Below are 27,658 nucleotides of genomic sequence, written 5' to 3'. Positions count from 1 at the left end.
ACAAAAAATCAAATATCACAATCAAGGATATCGGTATTGCTACAAATCTTATAGCACCGATGCAGGTATGGCGATAATGATAAGATATTCACAGAAAATAAACTCCGGAAAAGGCAGTCTTTTTCCACCTTTCCTATTTAACAGGCAGTCAAAACTCTTGAAAATATTATTATATATATGAGTTATTTTAGACTAGTATCAATAGCTTAGGAGACCAAAACTCACTCCGTTGGTCCTATGGTAAATAGAGTATCTATGTGTCTGGAACGATGACAAGGACCAGGTTTGAAGTGAAGTATTTCAGAGATTAAACAACAGATCAGTGACTTGCCTTGTATTATCTGTAAATATATTAACTGCAACCAGAGCACTCAATCAGGGCACAGTATTTGATTTCCCACATTCCACTTCTTATTGTAGAGCTCTTTGTTCACTTCATGGTGCTTTGCTGTACTGATCCAACTGCTACACAAATAAAAAATCTCAAAATAACTTTGAGTGTGTGAATACTTTCAATAGTGCTTATTTTTAATCAGCCTTTACCATCGAGTAAAAGCAAAAGCTAGCCACATGATGTTTGCGATTTCTGTAATTCAAATTAAGCAACTGCCTTTTTATATTTTCATTCGAACAGTTTGAGCTCACTAAGATCATTCTCCTGCTGCCCTGTTACTTCATTTCCCATCCAACACTTAAAGCCTGCAAGTAATACGTAGAGCCTAGCAGACAATCCCATAAATAGTTCAAGACCTTGAAAACCACAATGTAGCCAGTTCCTAACTTTCTTCCAAAATAAGGCATAATAGAAGCAAAACCTTCCACCGAAAAAATATTTTTAATACAAACCAGTTACAGAAATCCCTGACAATGTGCAATTAATGGACCGCATGATAGCAATCACCAATGTGAACAAATTCATTACAAAAGCCAGATGACTGTTCTATGGTCATGCTTACCCTGAACACAGACATCTAACACATTTTTTAAGGCCATAAATAAGTGCAATACCTGCTAAAGTACATAATGGCCACATCCTGAAGCATGAAATACAAAAGTCCCTTCACTTAAAGCTCTTGAATTGAGCCAAGGGGACTCTGTGTCTTTCTTCTTAGACCAGTGCCCCCTGCAATGCTCGCCAGGCTCCTTGCTGCCTTCATTTCTACTAGTCCAGAGAGTGGAGGGGCAGCGGAGGCTTAACAGATTGCCACCCTCCATTGCAGGATAATGGCTGGACAAAACTTAACTGCTCAAAAAAAAAAAAATAAAAAAAAAAATAGCACTACATCTCATAGCACTGTAACTGAAGAAATGCAGTTACAACTACGCGTTATGTCCACCTTAAACGTCTGTCAAGCGCATCTTGATAGATGCGTGTGCACTGTGCTTTTCATTCTTATACCTTCTGCACTGCTGCCTTATGATGAAAGAAGAGGAAATCAGATTTGTAGTTCACTGCCTAGCTCTCCTTGCATTTATATTGACATAATATTACCTACAAATGCAAATGCACGCGCCACATGCAGAGAATGCATATATATGAACACCGTATACGTAGAAAAATTATGTCTGAGATTTTTTAGAAATGGGTGTCTAAAGTAAGATTTACAGATTCACATGGAGATATGAGTACTTCGAAGTCCACCCTTCACACGTACAAGCTAAGATTTTCGAAGCCTGGTGAAAGTATTTCTAAAAATGTTAAACTGCTCTGCCTCTGAATGTAATACATACATGCTTATGTGTCTGTAGTGAAATTTTTATGTATCCTGGAGAGGATGCAAAGAGGTTGTTTTAGGGTGATTTTTTTGGCTGTAGAAATGAATCCATTGAAGAATGGATCAGAAGCTGAGAGTAAGTACAAGCACAAATATGTATCATTGCAAGAGCCCTGTAGACACCAGATACTTCACAGGAATTGCAACTGCTTGAAATAACAACACGCAATCGGAAAGAGCGTGTCAAATTTCACTCTAATTTACACCTACAAAAAAGTTCGTAGTGACTCCACCGACTGAAATGGTGATATTGTCGGTGAGATTAAAATAAGAGCTGGCTGTGAGCCTCCATCTGTATAAAAGTACTGTACAAGCATAGTATAAACGTATAATAAAAGCAGTGTAACCAAACAAGTTCGAAGAAACTCTGGGCTTTTGCTGTGGAGAGGCGGCGGGGGCCAAGGGTTAGATAGACGGCCCTCCTCCTCAGCCTCTCTGCACGGTGTGTGACAGGCTCCCGCAGCCCCCGGCTCTACAGCCACCCCTCCCGTCACTGCTCAGGATGGGGCTGCGTCTGCCCGGCAAATGAAAACGAAATAACATCCACGCAAACACGAGTACATACCCAGATCTACCATCACCTTTCATGCTCTAAGCCAAGGCAATAAAATATAGCTTTACCGCTCTGGACTTTAAAAAATGAGTGCTCGCATACTGTATGTGCTTAAAATCCATCATCAGCCTTCACAGAACATATTTAAAAACATCCCAATCGTCACAAAATGTGGATTAAATTAGTACAGCCAGACTAGGCTTCACTTCACAGCAGTGTTTTCCTCAGCTGCTCCTGCTTTAGTTTCCAAGAAGTGATGCCACTGGCACAAAACTGAAATTAAAACGGCAATCACTGACCAAAAGATCTAGTTCAATTTTTGCAATAAAGAAATTCATTCTTCGTAAAACCTCCTCCCAAACAAAAGGGAAGGGACTACACGTTGTACCCGTGACATATCACTGTGAAGTACAAAACTCAGCACAGGAAAAGATTCCAAAACTTGTCAACAGTCACACATAATAGCCAAAGGAGGGGTTTTTTTTCCTACTTCTCTTTATTATGTGCTTAATAACACATTTTTATTAGAAAAATTCAAGAGAGTAAATGTAATGTTCCATACGCAAAAAAAAAAAAAAAAAAAAAGGCACACTGTGCATTGGAACTGCTTATTTCTTGGGTTGTTTTGCACTCTAAATAAATAGTAGGAGATGTCGCTTCCATTTTTGTCTGAACTTTGAAGAGCAAGTATTTGTTTCTGTACTTTTCCCCTCCCTACCTTTCCCCCAATAAAAAGGTGACTGACATCAGACATGGGGGGAAAAAAAAGATGACTAATTAAAAAAATAGGCTGGCGAATTATCCATTGCTACATCTTCACTTGTGATAGTGAAGAGCAATCTCAGTGATGCAAATGTTGCCTTCTGGTCCTGTGCCTTTTGTTAAGAGACAAAAGATTCAAGAATTCCTGTTTTGTGACAAATGGTGCGATTTTGAAATTTTCAGCACAAATTCAGTCCAAACATTTTTTGCGGTTGCTGCTGTTGCTGTTGTTTCAGAAATGAAATCTAAAATTTTGATGCTGATAACAAACATTTCCTGATCCAAAACAAAACAATCACATTTCACTTCAAAGTATATAATATATTTCAGAAGAAAGTATCATAATCTAACATTTTTCCTATTTTTTTTTTAAGATGAAAAGGAAGACTGTCAGCAGCCAGTTTGATTTGAGTATGTAATGGCACTACCCAAGATAAGGAAGGTGGAGGGATGTTAACTCTGAAAAAGAACAGAGAAGGTGAACAATAATGGAAAACAGAGGAAAAGGTGAGGTGGTAGAGAGCAGAGAGGTGAGGTGGTAGACAGACACCTCTTTTATAATCAGGGCAAGTGGAGATGGCAATCTGACACAAGAAGAGCTTCCCTCTGGAGACAGGGAGGCAACAGGTCCATGCTCATGACTCAGCTGGTAGCTGGAGGTGGGAACCTCAGAGACATTCTTGCTGCCATTAGTTCCCATCCATCCATCCATCCATCCATCCATCCATCCATCCATCCATCCATCTCATCAAGGTCTATTCCTTCATATTCCAGTCTCTTTTCAGAGGTGCCCAGCGACAGGACAAGAGGTAACGGGCAGAAACTTGATCACAGGAAGTTCCATCTCAACATGAGGAGGAACTTCTTTACTTTGAGGGTGGCAGAGCACTGGAACAGGCTGCCCAGAGAGATGGTGGAGTCTCTAACTCTGGAGACATTCAAAACCTGCCTGGACGCGTTCCTGTGCAACCTGCTGTAGGTGACCCTGCTCTGGCAGGGGGGTTGGACTAGATGATCTCCAGAGGTCCCCTCCAACCCCTACTATTCTGCGAGTCTGTGATATTGTCAGTGCAACTGTATTACCACAAACAACTCCTGGTTTGGGAAACTGGGATTGCTTTCCTTCACAATCACCCAGCTGACAGCTGAGCTGCTCTGCCCAGGAGGTTGGGAAGCAACAGAGCCCAGATCTGCCCATCATGCTCATGCTGAGAGACAAGCTCTTCTCCATCTCATCGGGGCTACAGTGGGACCATAACCCTTGGCACTAGGATGAGGTGCCTTTCTTTTCTTCTGGATGAATCACCAGTTCCCCACACTGAGGAGTTTTAAAAAAGGGGTGACTTTACCCACAGAGTTTTATCTGTTAGTTCAGGTGGGCAGTTCTCTCTCCTCTCCTGCCCTCCTGCGCTGCTACAGCCAGGGTCTCAGGACTCCCAACCAGTCCCTTTCACCGCCCCGCTGCTCTGCAAGTACTATGCCAACACATACTGTGGATGCCTCCACCACCAAGCCATAGGTGGATGCCTCCACCATCAAGCCACCATGCTCAGCCTAGCAACATGTGCTTTCCAAAAAAAAAAAAAAAAAAAAAAAAGAATTTATTTTCATTCATAACTTCTACTCTTTTCCCGGGGGCTGTGAGGAGCCTTGTTTACTCTAGAGATCCCCTGGGCTATGCCTATATAAGCTTCAGCCCTTAAAAGATCAAACCAGCAAGCCAGAAGATACAGAGCAGACAATAAGCAGACCCTTGAGTCTACAAATTGGAGGTTGAATGATTGGCAAACAACCTCTCCTCATGAAAAATTATGCTACAGCAACACAATAGTAATGGGAGCCAAAAGTATGTCTATTCCTGATTTGTAGACCAGGTTTTAGTTATGCTATAATCCTCTCAGTATGCCTGCTTAGGATCCCGCAATCACACGAGTCATGAACACTACCCACAAATCCTGTGGCTTCCATGCCGAGCAAGCGACACACCAGATGAAGGAGGATGGAAAATATACATGTGGAATTGTTCTGGGAACTTAAAGCACACATAACAGTAAACAAAGCAAATATGGTGCAAAACCTGTTGCTACTTTCACAGCATTTGCAGAGCAAAGCTGCATAAATGCAGAAAGATGCATACTGCCTCACACCTTTCCTCTGATCCCAGCAAATTAGGCACAGCAGCACAAACAGCAGCAGTGAGAAGGAAACACTATGCAGAAGAGCTGCCCCTTTTGCTGCTGCACGACAGGTATATGTTTGGCTATGTGAGAGAGCGCTGAATAAACAGCGTTAAAATTACTTTTCCTCATGCCTCTTTCAGAGCCTCGGCTGCTCACAGGGAACTGAACGGGGAGAGATTCCCTCGGCACCGTCCCCCCTCCTCCAGGCACAGGCTAAGCCAGTTTGAAAAGGTTGCTGCTGCTGCTGTTCCCTGCCCCACCTGGGGACAATCTTCATGAAGCCAGTGCCAGTTTGGTCTGATCACTAAAAAGCTGCCTCTGCTCCCACAGAAAAGGTAGTGCCGCTGTCGGATACTGGAGCGCTTGCCGAACGAGAGGCACTACAGACAAATTTTGGCTGGTGGCAGGAGAGATGGCTGAAAGCCAGTTGACAGAGAAGAGCAATATCAATCTCTGTGCTGGGGGAATCCTCTGAAAATGCTACTGAAGCAAACAGCAACCGCTAATGGCACAGTGGCAAACAACACACGAGTGATCCGGCACTCACGGAGGAGAGAAAAAGGCAAACGGCTGAACCGAAGTGATCAACATGAACTTGAACCATGGCACAGGGCAAACATGTGGCGTGCCGTATGGAAACTCAGAACAAAACAGAAAGCTTGGAACAAAACGAAATTAAAAATCTGCTTTTATTTCAAATTACTCCGCTAAACATCTAACTGAAAATTGTGTTGAAGTTGACATGACTTTGTGACATGTTGTTCCTTGAAGACTGCCATTTCACATCAAAAAAAAAGGTATTAAAAACGATTCAATCTGGTTACCTTCTACCCAGCAAGGCTAGAAAACATCAAACTGTGAGCTAAAAAATAACGCCACACCATTAGTCAGCAAGAGATAGCTGTTCAGCCAGCATCCATCATAATATTTTCAAGAATCCACAGATACCGACCGTCTGGAACAGAAGGATGGTAATCACTGCAAGCATGGATTTAAAACTTCAAATGGGTTTGATAAATTATTTTTTTTTAAGACAGGCCCCATGCAGCCTCCCCTTTGGTCATTTTTTCTAGATAAAACCTATCTGGAAAGGGGTGATCAAACATCCATCTCCAAAATAGATGAGCCGTCTGCCTCTGTTCTCCTACAAACACGAATGACCCTCCCATAGGCTACACGGTCCTGGAGCACGTCGGCATTCTGTATTCTGGGAGGTCTTCTACTGAACAGCCTCACACTAAAGCATCCTTGCAAAAGTACGTAAGCTGCCAAGTGTAGGTCTTATCTGATGAACAGATTTTAAGACAGAATTGAAATTCTTCCTGTATAATTTTCAATAAGTATTTGAATGAGATTATGAAGAACGACATCAAAGAAGAGTTAAAAGTAAGCATCTGGAGCACCTCTCCTGTGAGGAAAGGCTGAGACCTGAGGCTGTTGACCCAGGAGAAAAGACCTCATTGATACCTGGTAAATACCTGAAAGGAGGATGCAAAGAGAACAGAGACAGGCTCTTCCCAGTGGTGCCCAGTGACAGGACCAGAGGCAATGGGCACACACTGAAACGCACAAAGAAAATATTTTTTTACTTTGAGGGTGCTCAAACACAGAAACAGGTTGTCCAGAGAGGTTGTGGAGTTCCCCTCCTTGGAGATATTCAAAAGCTGTCTGGACATGTTCCTGGGCAACTAACTCTAGGTGGCCCTGCTTGAGCAGGCGGGTTGGACCAGATGACCTCCACAGATCCCTGCCAAGCTCAACCATCCTGTGATTCTGTGGTAAAGAGATGAATTACCATCATTTACGCAAAACTATGTAAGAAGAAAAAAAATAATCAAGAAGTAATGGCAAAAAAAGGGAAAGATTTCCATATTCATTATGGCAAGAAAAGTTCTTTATTGGACACTATCTGTCAATAATACACTTATTTGTCCTACAATACACCTAAAGGCATAATGAGACTAGAGGGATAGCTCCGCTGTGCTCAGCTACCAGGACTAAAGCTAGCCCAAAATGCTTATACGTAAAACTCAAACATGCCCACAACATTACAGTATAAGACCATATCCATAAATTTTCAACTCCCCCCTCTCATTAAGTTCACCGGTGAGACCAGAGAACCAATTTCCACTGGCAAACTCTATGGCTATATCAGTTAATGACCAGACTGTGAGCTGAAACAACCATCGTCAGAGCAAAAGCCAGTGGATAATCTATTTTAGTTTCTGCGCTCTGTCCTCTAAGGAATACTACAATCACAGAAACACCTCCTAGGTTATATAGTTTATTTGCCTGCCAGTGTGAGATTCTTCCCTACGATAATTTTTAACACTTGCTTTTGCCAAGTTAAGAGCAATGCATCGCATCTAAGGAAAATGAGCTTGTAATATATAGACTCAAAATACAGACACGTTATTTTGCAGTACACAATGGATTACGGTGCTGCATCACATAACAGGAAAGGTGCCAAATTGTTCAGACAACATGATAGCCTGAAACCAGAGAGTCAGCTACCTAACAGGATCCCTCTGAGTGCTGGGCCCCAGTACAAATCCTCTCGCCCACCTGGTACAGCAGTGTCCTCTCCCCTGCTCAAGGCACAGCTGATCAGTCCTGGCATCTCACAGGTGTGAGATGTGCAACCATGGTGCTGTGCGGTGGTAACATGCAAGAACTAGCTCAAGTCCTGGAAGAGCAGGAGGTAATTTTGTGAGTCTCATACTCAGATTTACACCCCTCTGGTCCTCCAGCAGCCCAGTCTCCTCTCCAGGGATCCCACTGGAGATCAGCAGTTTCTTTTGCTCTATGGAGGACTTCAAAAATTGACTCCAACCATGGTCACCTGAAGGTGTTCACAAAGGGATGAAAAGCAGCCCTAAAGGAGGCAGATGAAAAAGAAGTAACCGCGATGAAAAACATGCGGAGAAAATGCCAGCAAAGCTGATGCAATCATCCTCTCTTCAAACACCCAGTTATGCAGGACGAGTTGTCCCGAAGACGAGCTGCAGGGCTCCCACTTCTCACCAAACCCATTTGGGTGAAATATTTGTGGTGACATCTTCTGCTGGGTACTAGTTTCCTTGCAAGGATTTCTACATGAAACCTAAATCAAGAAAATGCAGAGAGCCCATCTATTTAAACATTTTTGTGGCGTATCTGCTTCCCATTTGTAAAGGTACTTGGAGCTTTTCAGCCATGTTTCCAACTATCTCAGAGAATTAACCAAGGCCAGCCACACAAACTGCCCAAGATTAGGAAATACAAAGCATTTGAGCAGCCTGGTCTAGTGGGAGGTGTCCCTGCCCATGGCAGGGGGGTTGGAACTAGATGGTGTTTAAGGTCCCTTCCAACATAAACCATTCTATGATTCTATGATTCCACAGCTATCTAAAATAAATAAAATATAAAATACTTCCTTACTTTCAACTTTAAATGTGGAAAAGACCATTAAAACACCTATACTGAATTAGTAAGGTACCACTAAAAAATATTAAGAGACGATAAAAATAAGGTCGTTCACATACCCTCGCTCTTTCACTATGAGAATGTACATTATAAACAGCCTTTTTCCCAGACACTTGCTATTTTTCTGCATATTTAAACACAGATGTAGGTGCTTAGCAACTGTAAAACAAAGTCATTTACTTAAATAACTGAGTATGGATTAAGGTACTTCATTTTATATATGTACTTTTTAAATATTGTGTCTGTTTTATAATATTATTTAACACCTAGAGAGACAGAATCCTCATATATGGATTCCACAAATAAGTCACTTACCTTTGAATTTAAGCAAAGAAATAGGGATTTGTGTCTGTGATGTATGCAACTGTGTGAGTATATGTGTATACGTTCATGCATGCACATGTGCATACATTGTATACAAGTTACCTACATTTACAATGAGTAAGAACAGAAAAACCTAGGAAAATAAATGATTAAAGTGTCAAAAGTATTCCATTAACGTCAGAATACATGTAATTACACAATGTAAAGGTCTGTATCATTCAGCTACCAAAAATTGTTATGAAGCTGGAACAGTGCTTTGTCAGAAATGGCCACTGGAGACCAACAGCAAAATCAGGGAAGTTCCAACAGTTCAGAAACATCATGTAGCTGCTGCAGTGCAGTATTTCACTAGCATTTCCAAAGACAGAACATGGTCTTTTTTCAAGTTACGTGAGACACTGGCGGCAGGAAAGGTTTTGCTGAATGCACTAGTCAACAACACACAAAAAATGTTTTCCTGGAGCATGCATTATTTTGTACCACTCACAAGCAACATGAACTTTTTTAAGAGGAATAATACATTTTGTTAAACAAGCTGGTCTGGCTGCAAAAAAAACCCAGAGGTTTTTTTTTTAAGCACACAAACTTTTCTTTACATCTCTTACCTATTTGTTTCCTGTATTGGTCAACAGGAGTCCTTGCTGTAGAGGCATCTTTTCTACCCATCGTTTTCAATCCAAAAATCACTGTCGGTATCAGAAAAAAAAATAATGCATTATTCCTAAATAAGTTACTAAAGAAATCAATGACTTCTAACATCAGAAAAACCTGTAACAAGCAACATTTACATGATTATACACAAAGACACAAGCCTTCCCAGAGTACAATGAGACGCTGGAGTTAATCATACTATCCTGAAGACTATTAGATAAATTCTAAACATACCTTCTTCCCCATTGCATGGGTTCCTAACATTACAGAATGCCTATTAGTTTGAACAAAAAAAAAAAAAAGAAAAAAAAAAAGGATTTAAACTGATTGCATTGTAATTCAGCACTTTGTACCACTGAATTAAATTCCTATATAACTTTTTTCTTTAGTAAACGAAGGAGTGAATGTAGTATTGAGCTGCTTGTATTGTTGGGAAACACATTCACATTATGCCTGGGAATCTGAGGCAGGACTAGGCATGTGAGTCTCCACTCTCCTACCTTCCTTTCACGGGCTCTAGAGATCTGTGAATGAAAAAGTGAAGAATAAAGGTGAGAGCTGGGACTGTGCCCGTTTTACACCTCTCAGACGAAGTACTGAGAGTTTAACCCACCTTCAATGCATTTAGGTAACAATCATCCTGGCTCTTGAATGGGCTTCTCGGGTTGCACAGCACAAGCAGGTGACACTAGGACTGCACAGGGAACTGCACTCTCATTCCTCCAAAGGTGCTCTTTTTGGTACTTTGGTGCTCCTATCCAGTTACCATCCGCGTAACTGAATAAGTGTCATTTGAGTAGTGTTCTAGTAAACTCCCAATATACCCATTTAATGTGCAAAACTTTATGGTCTCTTATTCATCCCTGCGCAGGGCTGCCACTCAAAAGATACAGTAAGATTCTACAAACATGCTCATTTCACCTCTTTTTCCATAGTCAAGAAATACCTGGCTTTTACAGTTACACTTGTTGCTCAAAACACTGGTTTTCAACCATTTTGTCTAGGCTGAAGTCAACACTCATCACGGCGATGATAAGCCCCATCGTTTCACCATGATTATGACACAAGCATCCCAACATCAACCCTGCGCTCACAAAAGGATGGACATTTTTCAGAAGTGTCAGATTTACGGTTCGAGTGCAGAAGACGCACAACAGCCAACACAACAGCCTTTTGCCAAGCAGCCTTGGCGAGCACAGCGCCAAGGGCAAACTTTGGCTGAACCATCCCGGATGGCCACAAACCATCTGCAGATTGTGCATGTGTGGCCTTGGAGTATCTGCAAGAGTTTTACTTTTCGGTTAGGCACAACCAGCTGTGTTACAGCAAGATGAGCTTCCCCGGGCTTTGCCAAGAAGCGCAGCCCTTGGCACTGCGATGCCAAACCATGGGCACAAAAACATGCCACGGCACTGCTGAATGTGCTACCATCAGCATCACAACCTTAAACATCTGCCGTTATTTCCTTTTAACACCAAACAAGAGGTTCAAAGTGTAGGTGCAGGAATGATGCCATCAGTGATTCGTGTTTAAAACCCACAACGTTCATTTTTTTTGCATTTATTCTATAAGAATTATTGGCATTTAATGCCAGGTGACAAAAGCAGAACACCACAGATGGAACCAGGCTCCTTAATTTAAAGTGCAGGACACAGGCCATAAAATGAACTTCGATTCTCAAAAAACAGCAATTTTTTAAAAATGTATTTAGAAGTAGTAATAAGGTACAAAAGAATACCATTATTTTTTTTTAGTCTGAACAGAAAACTCAATTATAGTGTTCTAAGGTCTCCATACATTATTTTGGTTTAATTCAGAGAACACTCCCATTTTATGGAAAACACTAAGCAGTGAACCGCAATCCACTGGGGTTTTTTCCCCCTCTATTATGCTTTCCAGCTATTTTCTCAACCGAGTTAGAATTCTCACATAGCGTTCACATCATAATAACAAGAGTGGAAAATAAAACTAACATTTGAACTTTCAGCTAGTTGAGGAGATAACAGATACATTTTACACTGCAAAACTAGTTCTTGGCTTTTTTATGCCACTGTCAGAGACTGTTTTGACTTGCCTTTTTGCAATTTCAATAGCCTACTAATGTTTTGTAACAAAACATCAGCTGTGAAAGACGTTTGCAGTTTTAGCAGTGCCAATAAAACACGAGAAGAAAATGCAGACAAAAATTATTTCCTGAATTAATACGAGCCACAGAGACACTCACATTTGCCCGTGTGGCTCGGTGTCACCGACTCCCACATCTAGAACCTCGACTCCTCTTTGTTCTTCAAAGGGATGCAGTAATCATCATTCATTTCCACCGCTTTGATGGTTAGATAGCAAACGCCCGAGAAACCCATGGAGACATTAGCACATACAGCCGCAATGTCTAATAAGACAGCTATTTGCATAAAAGATCAGCCACAATTTAGAATGTGTTGTGATAGATGTGGAAAGGGAATAACAGATCTATATTAGCATGTACGAAACCGAGATTGTTTTCACAATTTAATTCCTCGGGGACTGTGGCTCATCACCTTCTCTTGTAAAGAATCCTGCATTCCCTGAGGAAGCAACTTGCCACGAGCCAGAGTTAAACTAAAATATGGATTAATAAGAGATAATATTTATTATTTATGAACCTTGCTGTACGAGTGGTTTCCAACATAACTTTCTGATCAGATTTCCATAACAGAAAAGCCTGTAACCTTTATGAGTCACAAAGTGATGTGAAAAGCGCATTTTCCCCATGTAAAATAGCAATGGTCATCCTGCAGTAAATGGTCATCTTGACTTTACTGTAAATGAAATTTGCACTCCAGTCTCTCCCAGACGTCTCTGGCTGCTCCACCGCCTCCGCTGTCAGCAAGCGGAGGATCTGGCCCTTCCTCCATTTCCTTGCCGAACGGAAGGGATGGGCAGCGCGCCATGCCCCCTGCACCCCCGGCAGCCTTCGGGTCCCTGGAATTTTAATGACTACATAACCATTTAAAAAAAAACACATAAAGGAGCTTGTCACTGCTCTTTTTACAGGCTACTGAAAATACTTCAACAGTAATTTCAGATCATTTGAAGGCAACGTGAGCCCTCCTCAACTTTCAAGATTTTACAAAAGATGGTTTTAAGAAAATGACGCAAGGCCCAATGGAATGATTCTTTGTTTACTGCTATTTCAGAGATACTACAAGGTCAAAAGACATCTTTGCTCTTGTGGTACCCTTCACTGTTTTTTCACCCTCTTTCTCTTCCCTTCTAGTAATTCACCTTTGAAGGCTTACACCCTCAGAAGAACACATAATTTTTCTTTTCCTCCTCTTTTATTCATAAGCAGTGACTGATAATAATTAATACACACAATAAATTGCCTGTTATAACCTATAACCGTCAATAGTATTCTGTGAGATAAAAACCACTTCTGAATGTCCATTCAAGGCCTGACCACAGGAGCATTCACATCCCAACTCACTATTCTTGATGCATACACAGCCTGTATCAACCAAAAAAAATTAAAGCAATTACTTTAATGAACTAGAAATATACCATGAATGGCTTCAGAAATACTAATAAAAAACAAACACAGGGTCTATACAGCAAAAGATTGCACTTTGTGCATTTACGGTGCAATATGAATGATTAATAACAGTGATAAGGCTTAAAGTGTGAGCCAGTGAACACTCAAAGATCTACATTACGTGCACGTGTACAAACTTTCTTGGAGGTGATATTTAATAGCATGTCTGTATTCTTCAGCAATAAGATGACTAAATATTAATAGAGAGCACTTTAAAGAAATAAAAATAATCAATGAAATGACTGGTTTTGTAGCTGACATATAGCTAGTCAGTTGAGAAAAAAGCAAGTATAAATTCAGGACGGAAAAAATCCACTAGAGAATGTGAAAGTACTGGGCCAGGTCTTCAGCTCTAATTGAAAATGCAGGTGAACGCACAGTGAATACCTGCATATATGTAGAAGTACTTTATCCTTAATTGCAAATGCATATCTAACCTGAAACCCCCCCCTTTTCTTTTTTTCTTCGTTGTTGAATGCAATGCAGGTTGATAATGTGAATTAATAACACAAATCATTTTTTAATAGGATTCAAAGCTTACTGATGTCAGTGAAAGAACTGGTCTTTTACCAGTCAATTCCATAGCTCACAGTTTAATAAATAATGGATATCAAAACCCTTACAAGTTACAAGAGAGCAAAAATAGCCTTTTATCCTCCTCGGGTAAAATCCAAGGAGCACATCAGATCCTCTGCAAACATCAAGTTATTCCAAAGAACTGGTGACAATGCATTTCAAGTGGGAAGCCGTCTGCATTTTGGAAATCGTTGCTGTTAGTTATTTTAATTGGCTTTTTTTATGGTGTACTGCTGAAGTACAGTAACTAAGGTCTGTCTGTACAGCAGTGGAAGAAATGTAGTTGAAGTAACCTGCAGACAAAATTGCAAGAATAATGCAGCTGCATACTTTAACCATACTTCAGCCAAGAGAAAGAATCTAAAAACCTTTACTACTATTACTTAAAAAAAACCATACAAACAAACAAGCAAAAAAAGTCCATTCACGTCCTATAAGTCTTACAGTAGTCTTCACCATTCCTCTGCAAAGTCTGTCTCAAAGGATGAGATTATTATTTCAAAGGAAAGAGTACCTGCCCAGGGTGCTTCCTGCAGAATGTAGTGCTACTTTGGGCATTTATTTCATTTTCTTTTAATAAAAGGAATTTAACATTTATTTACTTAATTTAACCTTGAAAGCAACAGAGGTGATTAAAATTCAGTTAAATCTGGGAAAATGAATCAAATGATCCATAACTCCAGTTGAATGAATATTGCTAAAATAATCGTAACATTCTACAGAACAAAAAATGCTGTACCATATCCCAAGATTAAAACCATCTAGGAAGTACGACTTTTATTCTGACATAGATCAGGCTGTTTCATAGCTTCATGTAAGCAGGAGGAGCAAAATGCACATTGTTACTTCCAGTAAATCCCCTTTGCGCTCCAGGGAAAGGAGCTGCTCTGTTGTTTGTTAGTTATACAACACCTACGAAACCCACGAAATTAGCTCCAAATTTATTTCACAAAAGTAGTACACAGGTAATAGTCCATATGAATATTTAGCATATTCTCCAGGTTGTTTCAAAATCCTGAGGCAATATATTACAAAAAATAAATTTCATCAACAACCCAGATTAGTTCCACCTATTCCAGGAAGGTAAGTGAGACGCCCAAGTTATGCAGGAGGCCACCTCTGCTCCCTTTACCGTGAATGGAGATGCAATGGCAAGGAATCCAAATTGCCTCTGGCAATTTGGATTTGGAAAGCATAGCTTTCTTGCCACGCTCCTAAACCTCCCCTAAGGACCTAAAATTTGGTGGGATTATTTAAGACCAAATATTTGCATTCGCTCCTCTAGCAAAAAGTCTACTTCCTTGTACTAGGCGTAAAACGTTTTTAAATATCTGAAAAGTTGAAAAGATTATCATTAAATGTATCCATGACAGCCAAGAAAAAAGCGAAAATTTCAAGGATTGTAAACCTGACTAAATTTTTTTTAAAAGACTTCGTAATTATGTAAATTTGGGGTTTTTAAGCAAAAAGATGATATTAAAAATGTCAAAGGTTCCTTCCATTCCCAGTAGAGTACAATTTGTCACAGCTTCTATAGAAAGAAGAATCAAAATGTACTAGGCCAAAACTCACTTATAAAAAATTACTTATATAGAAGATATCTGTTTGGCAATTGGTGTTACACTTGTTATAAAAACAATATGACATTTCTCAGAAGAATATTTCTATTTGTAGAGATTCTATGCACCTTACATTTACTTTTCATTATTAGGATTTGTTATTTGTCTCCAGAACCAAATTCCCCACTCACTTCAAAGCCGAGTAGAGCTATACCATCTGTGAAACATATATTCATTTTAATATGAAGACAGATCTTCATCTGAACAAATTTAAAATTCCAAACGTTCAAAGATGAACTTTTTTTTTCATTTTTTATGAATATAGGACGGCACTGGTGTGTCAAGAAAATATCCTTAAAGAAGTTCATGAAGGAAAAAAGCATACATGTGGTTCGATTCTGCCTTGCCAGACAGTTCAAAATGCAGTATTTCCCAGAGGAGAGAGTAATCTCTGCTAAAGGGAAAATTACACGATAAATGACACCATATGCAGTATTTCAGATTAAGATTCTTCAAAATAACAGAATCCGTTTAAAGTTGGGTGGGTTTTTTGGGGGGGGACTATGGTAGAAATCAGAGGTAAAAAGGGTGGTAAGAGAACGGGCATCCACACCACCCCAGTTCCCAGAGGCACATCCACCAAGGATGGATACAGCCTCTGGTGGGAGCAACCACAGATGCTGTACAGACACTTCTGTGGTCTGAGGGTAAGTACAGACGACACACCACCACCATGCCTGCACAAGATGGAAACAAAGCATGCGCTCTCCGCCTCACCACTTAAAACTTCATCGAGTCAAGAGCAACGATGAGAAACAATTACTTGCTCCATCTCGGTAATTGAAGCGGCAGCAGCCAACGTTTTGCGGTTCGGTCAAATCCAGGCAGTTTTATTCCCTCTTTGATCCCCACCACACCCCCCTTCAGCACTCATTTCCTTTGATGAAGTAGGGAATAATTTAAATAACAGGTATAAAGCTAGAGGTCATAGACCTTAAATTTCAATATCAGCTAAGTCTGCCTAAGCACTTCACTTCTAATATGTTATGAAGTTACAATTCTGAGATTTAATAGAGCACCACGTGTTCTATGACGTCTTATTCCAAAACCTCAGAAACTTTGTTTTGCCCTGCTAGGTGTTACAGAAGGGGAGGAGTGACTTCTTTCCCTTCTTTAAACCGGAAAATAGCCCCTCTCCTCCCCTCTCCTCTCTCTTTAGTTTTGAGAAGTGACAAAAAGTCCATTTTTTCCAGATGTTACTCCTTTCCTGGGACTGCCACAAGTCATAGCTTGCTATGAGCTTGGGTGCTTTAATTATATACACTTGTCAATTCCTCATTTGTAGATTTTAAGCTTAGGCTCATTTTTGACGGAAATGAAATTCTTATTTCTTCCTTCAGTGAGAAGAAATATTTAGGCGGTAATTATACTTCCCTTTAGCATATCCATCTTAAACTACAGTTCACAACCATCCAGAGGACAGAAAGTCTGTTTCACGATGTTTTCAATACTGAAAAATGGGATAACGACCTTCAGTGAGAATAAATCTTGTAACTTTTGAAGTTATTCACGCGCAAAAAAATTTGGAACAATAAGTAATTCCATATTGATTTCTTCTTTGTTTCTACTGTGCCTTTTTCTCCCACTTGCATTATCTCGGACCATTAAAAATCCAAAATTTCTGAGTGAATTATTTAAAAGTTGAACTAGTTCCTTTGAAGAAATATATCAAAACAAGACAACTGCTGGAATTTTTCTTTTGCTCTCACGCTATTTTTAAAAAAAATGCTTTTTAAACTATTTTAAAGCTAAGTTTCACCTTATTTTTTCCCCCATTAATTCTAATATCGATATCCCATCTATTTTGTCTATCATTCCAGAAGAAAGCCAGCTCTCAGCAAATAGTCCATTCCTGCTTGACAATCAACCTAATAACTGAAAACCAGAAGAGAAAACAGCCACAAACAAGCCCCACAGGCACAAAACCGGGAGGCAGACAAATGTGCCCTTCTGTTCTATATTTCACTGTACTATAATACGATGCCCCATCACACATGAGTTCAAGTCACAGTAATTGCTAAAACTGGTCACCATGTTTATAACCTAATGATCGCCCTCACTTCTTACCTTGAGCAAGCATGCAAAAGCTGAAAGCAGGCTACAAATGACAGCAGCAAATAACACTTCAGTACACGCAGACCTCATCGTAACACTTCAGCAAAACTGAATTATTAGTTCCATTACTAAACCTGGTGTTCAAAAGGACTTAAAAGGTAATCTTTCCATCCAGCACTCAGAACGAATGTGGGTTTTTTCCTTTCTCTGAAACTACTGCAGCTCAGTAAGTATTAAATACACTGATCTATGAATGAAGAAAAATACTTTTATGCCACTTTTGTTGTCTCACATGCTGTATTAGGCATTCTGGAAAGCAACTCAGCTTTAAAAAAAATAAACCTACTCTAGTCACAAGGCAAAACAAACATTAAGTGTAAAGAGTTTGAATTTGGTCATTTGGGCATTTATGTTTTCTTCTACTTTTCAGTAACTGATTGAAGACAGAATAACCTGTAAATCCTCTCCATAAAGAGCAGAAGATAAAACTGACATACATTTCTGTAGCCTTAATGCAATACATCATTTTTTGTATTTTTTCTTAAAATTGTCTGAGGTGAGAACCAGTAGATAAACCAGTAGATAACTTTGTGTTAACATATCAAATGTAAAGCCCAGACCTACAGCACGTAATAATGCGCTTAATAGCCAGGCTGAGTGATCAGACCCATAGAAGTTAGCAGCAGCATTTTCAAAACCAAGTCCTACTCTATTGGTTTTGAAGGATTAGGCCATAATTGGGTGAAGAGTTTAATACGGCTTAAATAACATCAGCTCAGTAGTTTCCAAAGTAGTTCAAAACAATAGGCCAAGCACGCTCACTGCAGATTATATCTAAATTGCTCAAGACTCGGCTCTCCTGAAACCTACCTAGAGATCCCATTAAAGGCAGTGATTTTTTAAGATAAAGACTTAAGTAATAGCTTACATGATACCATCTCTGGAGGAGCTTTATGTTCTATTTGGGCAAACAAGGAACGTAAGATCATTGATATCTATCAAAAATCTGAATCTTGAACGAAAAATTGAATTAAAGGAGTGGATCAAAAACAGACTAAAACCGTCATATGCGCCAAATGAAAAAATAAGCTTTGATAGCCATCAGAAAATGTGGTAAACTGTTTACTTGCCTCATATTAAGGTAGAGGAGGGAAGTGTGGAGTGCAGCTGGGAAGAAAAGGCAGCAAAAAGAAAAATCAACAACCAGCAGAAAAGTATCAGCTGAAATATCAGAAAGTCATATGAAAATCTGAAGGTCCCAGATTTTCTGGGAGAGCATCTCTTCATAAACCCTAGCCTAAGACAAAATGGCAGATGACAATCCACTCCATTCGCTCTAATTTCCTGAGTGCATCTCTCTAAAAACTAGGGGTTTGCACATGCCCCTGGCTAGAGTAAAAGGAGACTGTATACTTCAGCATTACCATAAGGTCTTACTAGGAGGAGGGGGATATAATGCCTCCAATATAGCCTTGTAGACTGCATACAACAAAAAAACCCAAACCTGCCAGAGCATACAGTAACATGAGTTCAGCCTGGCTTCCCGAAGGACAAAGATTCAACACCAACACCACAAGAAAGTGCAGGTCTGTTCTGTTCCCGCTACAATTGCTCAGTCCAGCCACTACTGTACCAAAAGCTGTACAACCTTGTAACCAAGCTTAAGAAGTCTAGGGAGAGCTGGGTCAACTCTGAAAACAACTTTAGCTAAGTTGCTTCTGCTTTTAACTTCCAAAATACTCTATCCCATGCACTCAGCTTTACAGCTGTCCCAGTTGTTTCCATACTTTTTTTTTTTTTTAATTATTTTTAATGAGGTGATTAATGAAAATCTATACCAATATAGTACAGGGGAAACATCTTTCTTCATTATTTCCAGCACTGACGGTGCTTAAGCCTGAAGGCTCAAAACCAGACAAGTTTGGTCACGGAGCCATTGCCCTGAGATTTTTTCTACACACACCATTCCCTTCCCTTGAAGGTCTCCTCAAGGTATGGTACATATTCTAGAGTCCTTCTATGGTCACGATACAGAATTGAACCAAGCCTACACAATATACATTACTTGTGTGCAATAAATGACAAAATGCAAGTGCTTTGAATTCTTTACTCTGCATATATGGCTATGTTTTAGTACGGTACCCACATTTAGATCATAATTTCCATGAGTCTATATAAACATGCATGAAGACAAACAGGCTCTCTTCCCATGTAGAACTGGAAGAATTCATCCAGAAGCTTTGCTTTGTAAATCATTTCAGATGTATTTTACTGAAGTCATAAAGGATATTAGCAAGTGCGCTGGGACCTTTTGTTTTAAATTATGATCTGTTACTTTAACAGAAGTTACTAATATTATTTAACCCCACTGGTGTACTTAAAATGAAAATCGTTTCAAGCTTTTTTAAATAGGTTTTGTCTCTATAATAATCATTTTTCCAGAATACCCTCTTCCTAAATTATTTAGCCTGTTGGTCTGCTGCTTCGTATACCCAGGCTTTCAAATTATCCTATCTTTTAGAATAAAAAGGTAAACAGCAATCTAATAATGTTTTATTAACCGTTTCACTCCAAATTATGGAAAGATTGATTCATAAATTAAACAGCAAATATCAAAAAAATCCAAAGAAAGCAACATCCATCTGACCATTTTATGATTGCAGAATCAAAAAAAAGAAAACCCCAAATTTTTAACTGCTGCAATTCTTTGTGGTTCCATTAAAATCATACTAGAGTTTAATCACACCAAAGTCTAAGGTTGAAAAAACATCTTATAGAGAGCTTTCCACAATGCATACATAAGACAAAAAAGAATCAATGCTTTCCATGCCCTCTGTAACAGGAGGAAACGACAAATTCACACAGATACGGCATAGCCTTGCCTAGGACACCCAACACTGCCTGTGCAGGAGGGCCTCTGCAGCAGCCAGGTGGGAGAGAGAGCGAATAAGAGCTTGCTGAGGTCCAACATGGGTGAAGGTAGACGTGTGGTCAGAAACATCACGGCAAGCGTAAGCCCACTCTCAGGCACACCTACCAAAGGTAATACCATTAATAGAAGTAAGCCTCTGTCTTCCAGGACCTTCATCATGCTTTCAAATCTTTCAGGATGTGTTTTTCATAGAAATTAGACCTAGATGCAACATTCCAGCACTGGTCTTATTAAAGGGATTTAAACCACCCTTCTCCCTCTCCCCCCACCTCTACTAGGCTGCACCAGGCCTTCTTGTCACTGCCCTGCACTTGAATCCCTTTCGGCTACAGGTGCTTCCTCACAAACCCCATTTCTTCCCGCAGTCACGCCTTTAACAAGATAAAATCTTCCACTCTGCACACACATCCAGCATTCCTTCTTCCTTGACACATTAGTAGACAAACTGCATTTAAACAAACTTCTATTGCCATGATCACAGCCGTGCTTTAAACTTCATCCCCTCTTCATCAATCCAGCAATCACTGAGCCATCCATAGTTTGTCACTATTGCTTTTATGTTTACACCCAGACAATTGACTAAAACAGCAAAAAGCATCACACCCAACACGAACGCTGGGGAGAGTCCCCACAAGCTCTCATCTGTTGACAGTCGCCTCCAGCCATTACTTCTGAGTGCTGGCTGGCAGCTCACCAGCTCTTTATCCGTTTTATTGTTACTGTACAGTCCTAATTTTTAAATTAATTTTAGTTGAGTAACAGTAAATCAAAGACGTAATCAAATTTAAATGTCAGCCATACAAGTAGTGTACTTTCAGATTGACAGCCAAGACACCAAAACAAAACAAGTAATACACTGCTTCAGGTTAAGTGTTTCCTTTTGGCAAGAACTAAGTAATACAAAACTGGTCTAGCAGTAAAGTGATGTAATCGTAATTGGCGGCAGCATGATCAGCTCCACATAGGAGTGCAACACTGAAAGCGCCTACTGGACAATTTCTATGGCATACCTACTACGTGAAAGAAACACCTATGTTTTTTTAATATGAGCTTTTAGGCCTGATCACTTTTAAGGGCAGACAAAACCACGAGGTGAGAGTTTAACTAGAGATGGTGATATGCTAAAGCCAAGTACTGAAATGTCCACATTGACTCGGTACAGTAACAGGTTGAAAACAAGGTAATTTAAAATAGAAAGTTTAAAACATGTTCAAGTTGAAACTATAAGGGAGTCTCATGAACAAGCTCTGGGTATCTGAGAGGCTCTGAGATGTTGCTGACCCCAGGGCGTTTAATCACCTCTCTGCCAGGGATGAGCAGCCTGTAAGAAAGGGCAACAGAAGGGGGTACATTCTGCCCCCAGGACCCCATTCTTAGCCTACACTCAGTGCAAGCCACCCAAAAAGAAATGTGAGTTGAGGTGAGGGAAGCAAACTGAGCTGCGGGTATCGCTGGCTTTTCTGTACAGACTGCGATCTGAGGGGTGGGGAGAAGACGACCAGCTGGCAGCATCTTAAACCACAGCATCTAAGGCTTCCAGAGCACATCTGCCAGAGCCATGCGTGAATAAATTTGAGCATAAGAGTTTGTAGAATTGAGAACTTCATATGTAAAGATTACAATGAAAACACAATAGATAAAAGCACAAAAAGCTACAAAGGCTGATTGATAATGTAAATGTGAGAGGGAATTATCATGGGTAAACTTAACCTTTTCTTCATTTACACCACAGAGCACAGCCGGAGAGAAAACAATTGAAACTTTGAAATCTACTGCATTTCCAACCCAATCTGTTTCCCACTATAAAAAACAGTTCATAACATGAAAGGTTATTTTGTTCCATTATTTATTTTATTTGAATGGAAATACATGAGGATAGGTCTGGCTTTCTGGCTAGAGGCAACCAACTACAGGCGATTTAACCCCATCCTTTATTTTGTTGTCTTACTTAAGAATAGAAATAACAGCATTAGTAGCTGACAACAAACTTCTGTACAGAACAGTGCGCTTCAGTTTGCCCTCTGGATTTTAACTTCCCAGTACCATTCTCAACATTAATCCAGTGCTAACCTTTGCTCTTTACCTCTCTCATATTTGCCCTTTCTGGTATAAGTGACTTCTCCACCATCAGCTTCTGCCGTCAGAACAGTCTTTCCGCATTTATTCACTTCACCAGTTCAACATGTATTCCTGGATTTCTATTTCACCCTTCCTCTCCTATCTCCCATCCTTCTTCACACCTGCTATTGGGTTTACATTGCCTAATTCGTCACACCGTGTCTTTCTGATTCTGTCATGTTTTTGATGGCAAAACATACCAGATGAAGGATGATGCCAAGAACAATCACAACACATGAATAAGCAATATTTTGTTGATGTACGAATTATCATATTTAACATTGCAAAAAGTCCTCGAACACAATAAACTGTATTATATAAAGCTCCATTGTATCATTGCAATATGTGGTTAGAGAGGCACAATCAAACTCAAAATTACTAACACTGACTTTTAGCCTTGCTGCTAAAAAATGCAGAAGAAATGGGAAACAAAGGGATTAGCACTGTCCACGTTAAGAATGCCTGGAGTAAGTGTTTACTCAGCCCACTGAATTACAGGGGTATCTATGCACAGCTAGTGATACAAAAGCACCTGGGGTGCCTTGACATTTTCCCATGACCTTCAAACGTAATTCTAATGAATAAAAATGTATCAGGAATCATAGGCTGTTACAGATAATTTTGGGATAATAAAGCGGCATTAAGTATTACTTGCAAAAACACATGCAAGTGCTTTTTCTTCTTCTGTAGCAGCACCGGTGACCACCTCTGTTTGCCATTACCTGAAACAGAGTTCCTTCTTAAATGACAACGACCACTGTTTTTCTGGAACTATCTTTCCTTCTTATCTTCTTTCCAAAGGGAAAAAAAGTCTTACCTGCTTATTCTGTGTGTCAAAAAGACTAAAACCGATTATTAAAGAGCCATAACATAAATTATGTTTCTTCATCTCCTCTACCAACGACACCATGATGTTTATGTTGTACATAACACTGCAATGATATACGAGATCATCAGCATGGTAACTAAAAGCAGTTTCACTGTGCCTGTGATTGATAAACTATGGAAGTGTTAAAACATTAAAAATGTTAATCTTTGTAATAATCTCCTGAAAAGTTTTTATATTAATTTAAACCATCGATCATTTTAATATTTAATCACTGCAGACTTCATTTGAAATGAGGATAGCCATTCACTGAAAAACACTTCATTTTTTATTTAAAAAAATGATCAGCTTGTATGCATTCTGTAAATCTCTTCACATTTTTTCCTCAATAAAAAGTCAACCTGCAAGCAAATGAAAAAATCTACAAGAGCAGAAAAATTGAAAGCAGAGTTTGTGTCAGAAAGGATAGACTTTTGCTATCCTGTTTCCCAGGAGTAACTGTATTACAACGGTAGTATCACGAGAGGGTCAGAGGATTGAGGGAGACTTCTACTGTAAATGAAAATCGTTAGCTTCTTTGTCTACACCTTACAATCATCTATGTTTCGTTCTCTTTATGTATCTCATAACACATAAACATAACAATTTACTTATGAAGAATAAGTACTTAATAGAGTGACTTGTCTCTCCAAGATGATATTAAACTGTTTTAGGGTTTTTTAACGTGACCCCATTTTGTAACATGAGCCTGCTTTAGACACATATAAAGACTTTCCAAACTATCCTATCCTCGTCTGTAATTCACAGCTTGTCTTGCCTAATGAAAAATTCAGATTAATACGGAAATATCCCAAAGGAAAACAAAACCAAGACCTTCCTAGTTATGAGAAAAATCTTATGGAAACTCTAAAATTCCAACTGTGATTAACTGTAACTAATCTTGATGGTATTTGGTTTCTTTTGAAAGATTTTTAAAACTATGTAAGAAACAAAAACTAATTTATGGTATCAAGAAACGAATTTCACAGAAAAATCCAAGGGATATGTCTTCATTGCATTGCAAAGAACCCCCCCTCATCTTGTTTTCTAGGTAGGATCTAAAATTGGATGGTTCCTGGAGCTACTACCATAAAGTAGAGTTTAAGTCATCCTTTAAGATTGGGCTGTAGGATCTGGCTGAAATATTTGAACAAGGTAGATCCTAGATATACACTGGGCCGTATCACAGGTTAATATATTAGCTTACATGACCAGCCTTTGTTCTGGATTTATGACCAATAGGGAATTAGAGGATTTTCCCGTACCTGCTATAAAACTCACAGACAAAACTGGCTTCCTTTTCTGAAGGGGCTGCAGAGTGTAATGGCAAGAGCTATGAAGTTCGGGAGCTGGCAGAAGTGCATGTGTAATCTTCCAGTGCATATAAACTTGATATTTGAAGAGCTCCCACTTCTATGTTGAAATAACTAAGTATTTTTCTATATCGCTTTTGCAGATACAAAATAACTATTTTGGACAGACTAAGAAGCTAATTGTAGAACGCTGTTGTAATCTCTACTTGGCTAAATTAACAAATCAAATTCACACAATTACAGGATTGTTGAGGCTGGAAGGGACCTCTTGAGGTCATCTACTTGGGCTCATCTACTCAAACAGGTTCAGCTGGCAGACTATACATAAGTTATAGAACTATAAATTATAAAATAAATTACAAAAAGGATTTACAGATTGAAGCGAGAACAAGAGAAAAAAGTGAGCAACTGCCCTTTCCTAAAACAAATGTGTCAACTGTTTGTATTGGTGTGATTAATTTATTTCAAAGTCAACACTGCGTTTTCTCTATGTTAACGCAGAGTACTGACCTGAAGTAGGCTTACATCTTCACAGCTTCCATGAAGACAGAAAACAAGTCCTAAAAGGGTAAATGATACTAATTCATGATCAAGGATAATTATGCCAACAACAGCATCTGCCAATTTGTCCTTCGTGAGCTGACAAGCTATTTTCTGAATAACAAACTTTGCCCCAGCCCGTTTTGTACCAAGAGGTGAAGTGATTAAGAAATGGTTCCATTTTCACCATACTTGTAGATTTTTGTGTATCCCTTAAACATTACTTTTAAAGGTTTCCACTGTGTAAGTCACACACCAGTAGCAAAGGCTGGAAGAAAGTCAACATGTCTTTATCAAGAGGTACCCTTCCATTCTGATCATCTCTTTAGGAATGAGCCTGGTCCTCAACAGCAAAGAACTTGATCCCTGTATAACATGCAACTGAATTACCCTGAGCGAATGTGTGTGCCATACATACAGTCCAGTTACACCACGAGTTCTTTTAAAGGGGCCTGCTGGTACTACGCTCTATCCTCGTAACTATGTAGGCTGACGTAAGGCAGAGCAGTTTGAGCCACACAAATACGCTGGCAGAAATCCCTGCCAACACTTCACATTTAGAAATATTGCCGCTCCCATATTTCTGCCCAGAATTTTCTGAGCAGAAGCCTGACCAGCACACTCTGCAGAAGAAAACACAAAGGAGTCCAATGTACCCGGAACGCATCACGCCTGCAAGGTAAACAACAGCCAGCTCAACAAGTCCAGGTTGTACCAGATTTACTACATATGCAGAGCCGGCTAACCACATACATACGGCACGTGCAGCAGCTCTAACACGTCCTGGTCTCACTGCGTGTGGGGGGTCAGCCTACACACACAGAGCAGCTGTTTGTCCAGCTCCCAGGCACCCAGAAACCCCAGAGACGGGGTTACACACTTACGCCCCCCAGCCACGCACTATGCTGCCTGGTGGGCAGTGCATGAGTTGACCTCATGAGGGAAAGCCGTGGGCACCCTCACAGGCTCCAGTCAGTTCAGCCAGCCTGACGGCCCCCGGGCCAGGCCCCAAACACTGCCCTCGCCGAGGAGGCTCCCGGTAAGGGGTTTCTTTCCCTACAACTCGGCTACTGACAGCCTGACGGAGGACCCTGCCTGGCACCAGCCGCCTGCAGGCATGGAGCAAACAGGCCAGGCAGCCGAGGAGCCCTGGGGGCTGCGTGAGGTGGCACGGCCAGGCCCGGCCCTGAGGGGATCCGCCCGCTCCCGCCTCGGGCAGAGCTCTCCCGCCGAGCGGGAAGAGACGGGCCTTTTCCCGCCCACACCCAAAATGGCCGCGGCGGCGGCCGCTGACCCCCGCCGGCCCCTCAGCCCACCTCCCGAGGGCGGCACCCGGCCACCGCCGGCGCCGCCCCGATTGGCAGCGCACTCCGGCCAATCGCGGAGGGGAGCGCTTTCTCCCGGCCAATGGCAGCGTGGCCCCGCGGCGGACAGCGGGCCGGCCGAGCGCGCCGCCAGTGCGGGCACTGCCTGCCCCCAGGCCAATGGCGGCGCCGGAGGAGCGGCGGGGCAGCGCGAGGGGGGGGAGCGGTTGCCGTGACAACCACAGGCCCGGCGGTGCCGGCCGGCCCTGGCGCCCGCGGCCCCTCGCCCACCCCGGGGAAGCGGCGCGGTACCTGGGGCCGAGCGGCGGAGCTCCGCCTCCTCCCTCCTCTCTCGGCGGGGCGACTTCCTGTGCTGGCGGGGCCGTCGCCACCGCCTCCTGCCCGAACGGCCTCCCCCCCGCCCCGCCTTCCCGCTCCCGCCCGCCTCGCTGGGCCGCGGCCTGCGACGGAGCCCCGGCGCCCGGCCCGCCGGGGTGGGGGCTGACCCGGCCTCCGCCCTCCCGCCGCGCCCGCAGGTGCCTCGGGGAAGACCCTGGGGCAGAGACGGCCTCGGCCCCGCTGCCGGCTGCCCGCGCCTCTCGATGGGTGTCTCTAAGGGTTTTCCAGGGGAGATGCTTTGAGGGAGGCTGGACGTTCACTCTTGCACTCTTCACACCCTCTGCTCCGTTTTTGCCTACCCGTGTCTGAATTGCTTCTCCAAACAGAGAGAATGAAAAGCAATTAGCCACCTTCACCTCATCACAAGCCTGCTTGTGAGGGAACTTACATTTAAGATCCTAAAATCATACGTATGAGAAGTTATTAACCATGCCAGGTAGTTTTTCACCACCTCGAGATGATTCTAGGCTCCTTGCAACAGATGAGTCATTCACTTGGGCACAAGAAGCAAGCCACAGACCCTGGGAACAGCTTTCTGATTAGTATTGCAAGTGCACACTTTGCCTCCTGCAAAATGGCAGTTGATAACCAAGTGTAACACTCCCCGGTAAGGAAAGATACACGAAAAAGAAATATTTGCATTTGTTTACCTCTGC

General features: G+C 41.2%; 1 protein-coding gene across 3 annotated transcripts in view; it reads right to left on the bottom strand.

The window, feature by feature from the left end:
* TRIQK (triple QxxK/R motif containing) overlaps positions 1-27,009 on the bottom strand; it is a 63,450-nt gene extending 36,441 nt beyond the window's left edge. For 2 of the 3 annotated variants that reach the window (XM_054192098.1, XM_054192100.1), the window contains exons 1-2: positions 26,916-27,009; positions 9,665-9,745 (exon numbers count right to left, since the gene is read on the bottom strand). In XM_054192098.1, the coding sequence (XP_054048073.1) occupies positions 9,665-9,725 (61 nt within the window). In that variant the 5' untranslated portion in view covers positions 9,726-9,745; positions 26,916-27,009. Of the gene's footprint in view, positions 1-9,664; positions 9,746-25,269; positions 26,424-26,915 lie in introns of those variants that run through there. The other variant, XM_054192099.1, reaches the window with a different exon arrangement.
* Between the last annotated feature and the right edge of the window lie 649 nt (positions 27,010-27,658).

This window comes from Rissa tridactyla, chromosome 2 (genome assembly GCF_028500815.1).
Source record: "Rissa tridactyla isolate bRisTri1 chromosome 2, bRisTri1.patW.cur.20221130, whole genome shotgun sequence".
NCBI classification, from domain to species: domain Eukaryota; kingdom Metazoa; phylum Chordata; class Aves; order Charadriiformes; family Laridae; genus Rissa; species Rissa tridactyla.
This window is presented reverse-complemented; position numbering and strand designations above follow the sequence as displayed.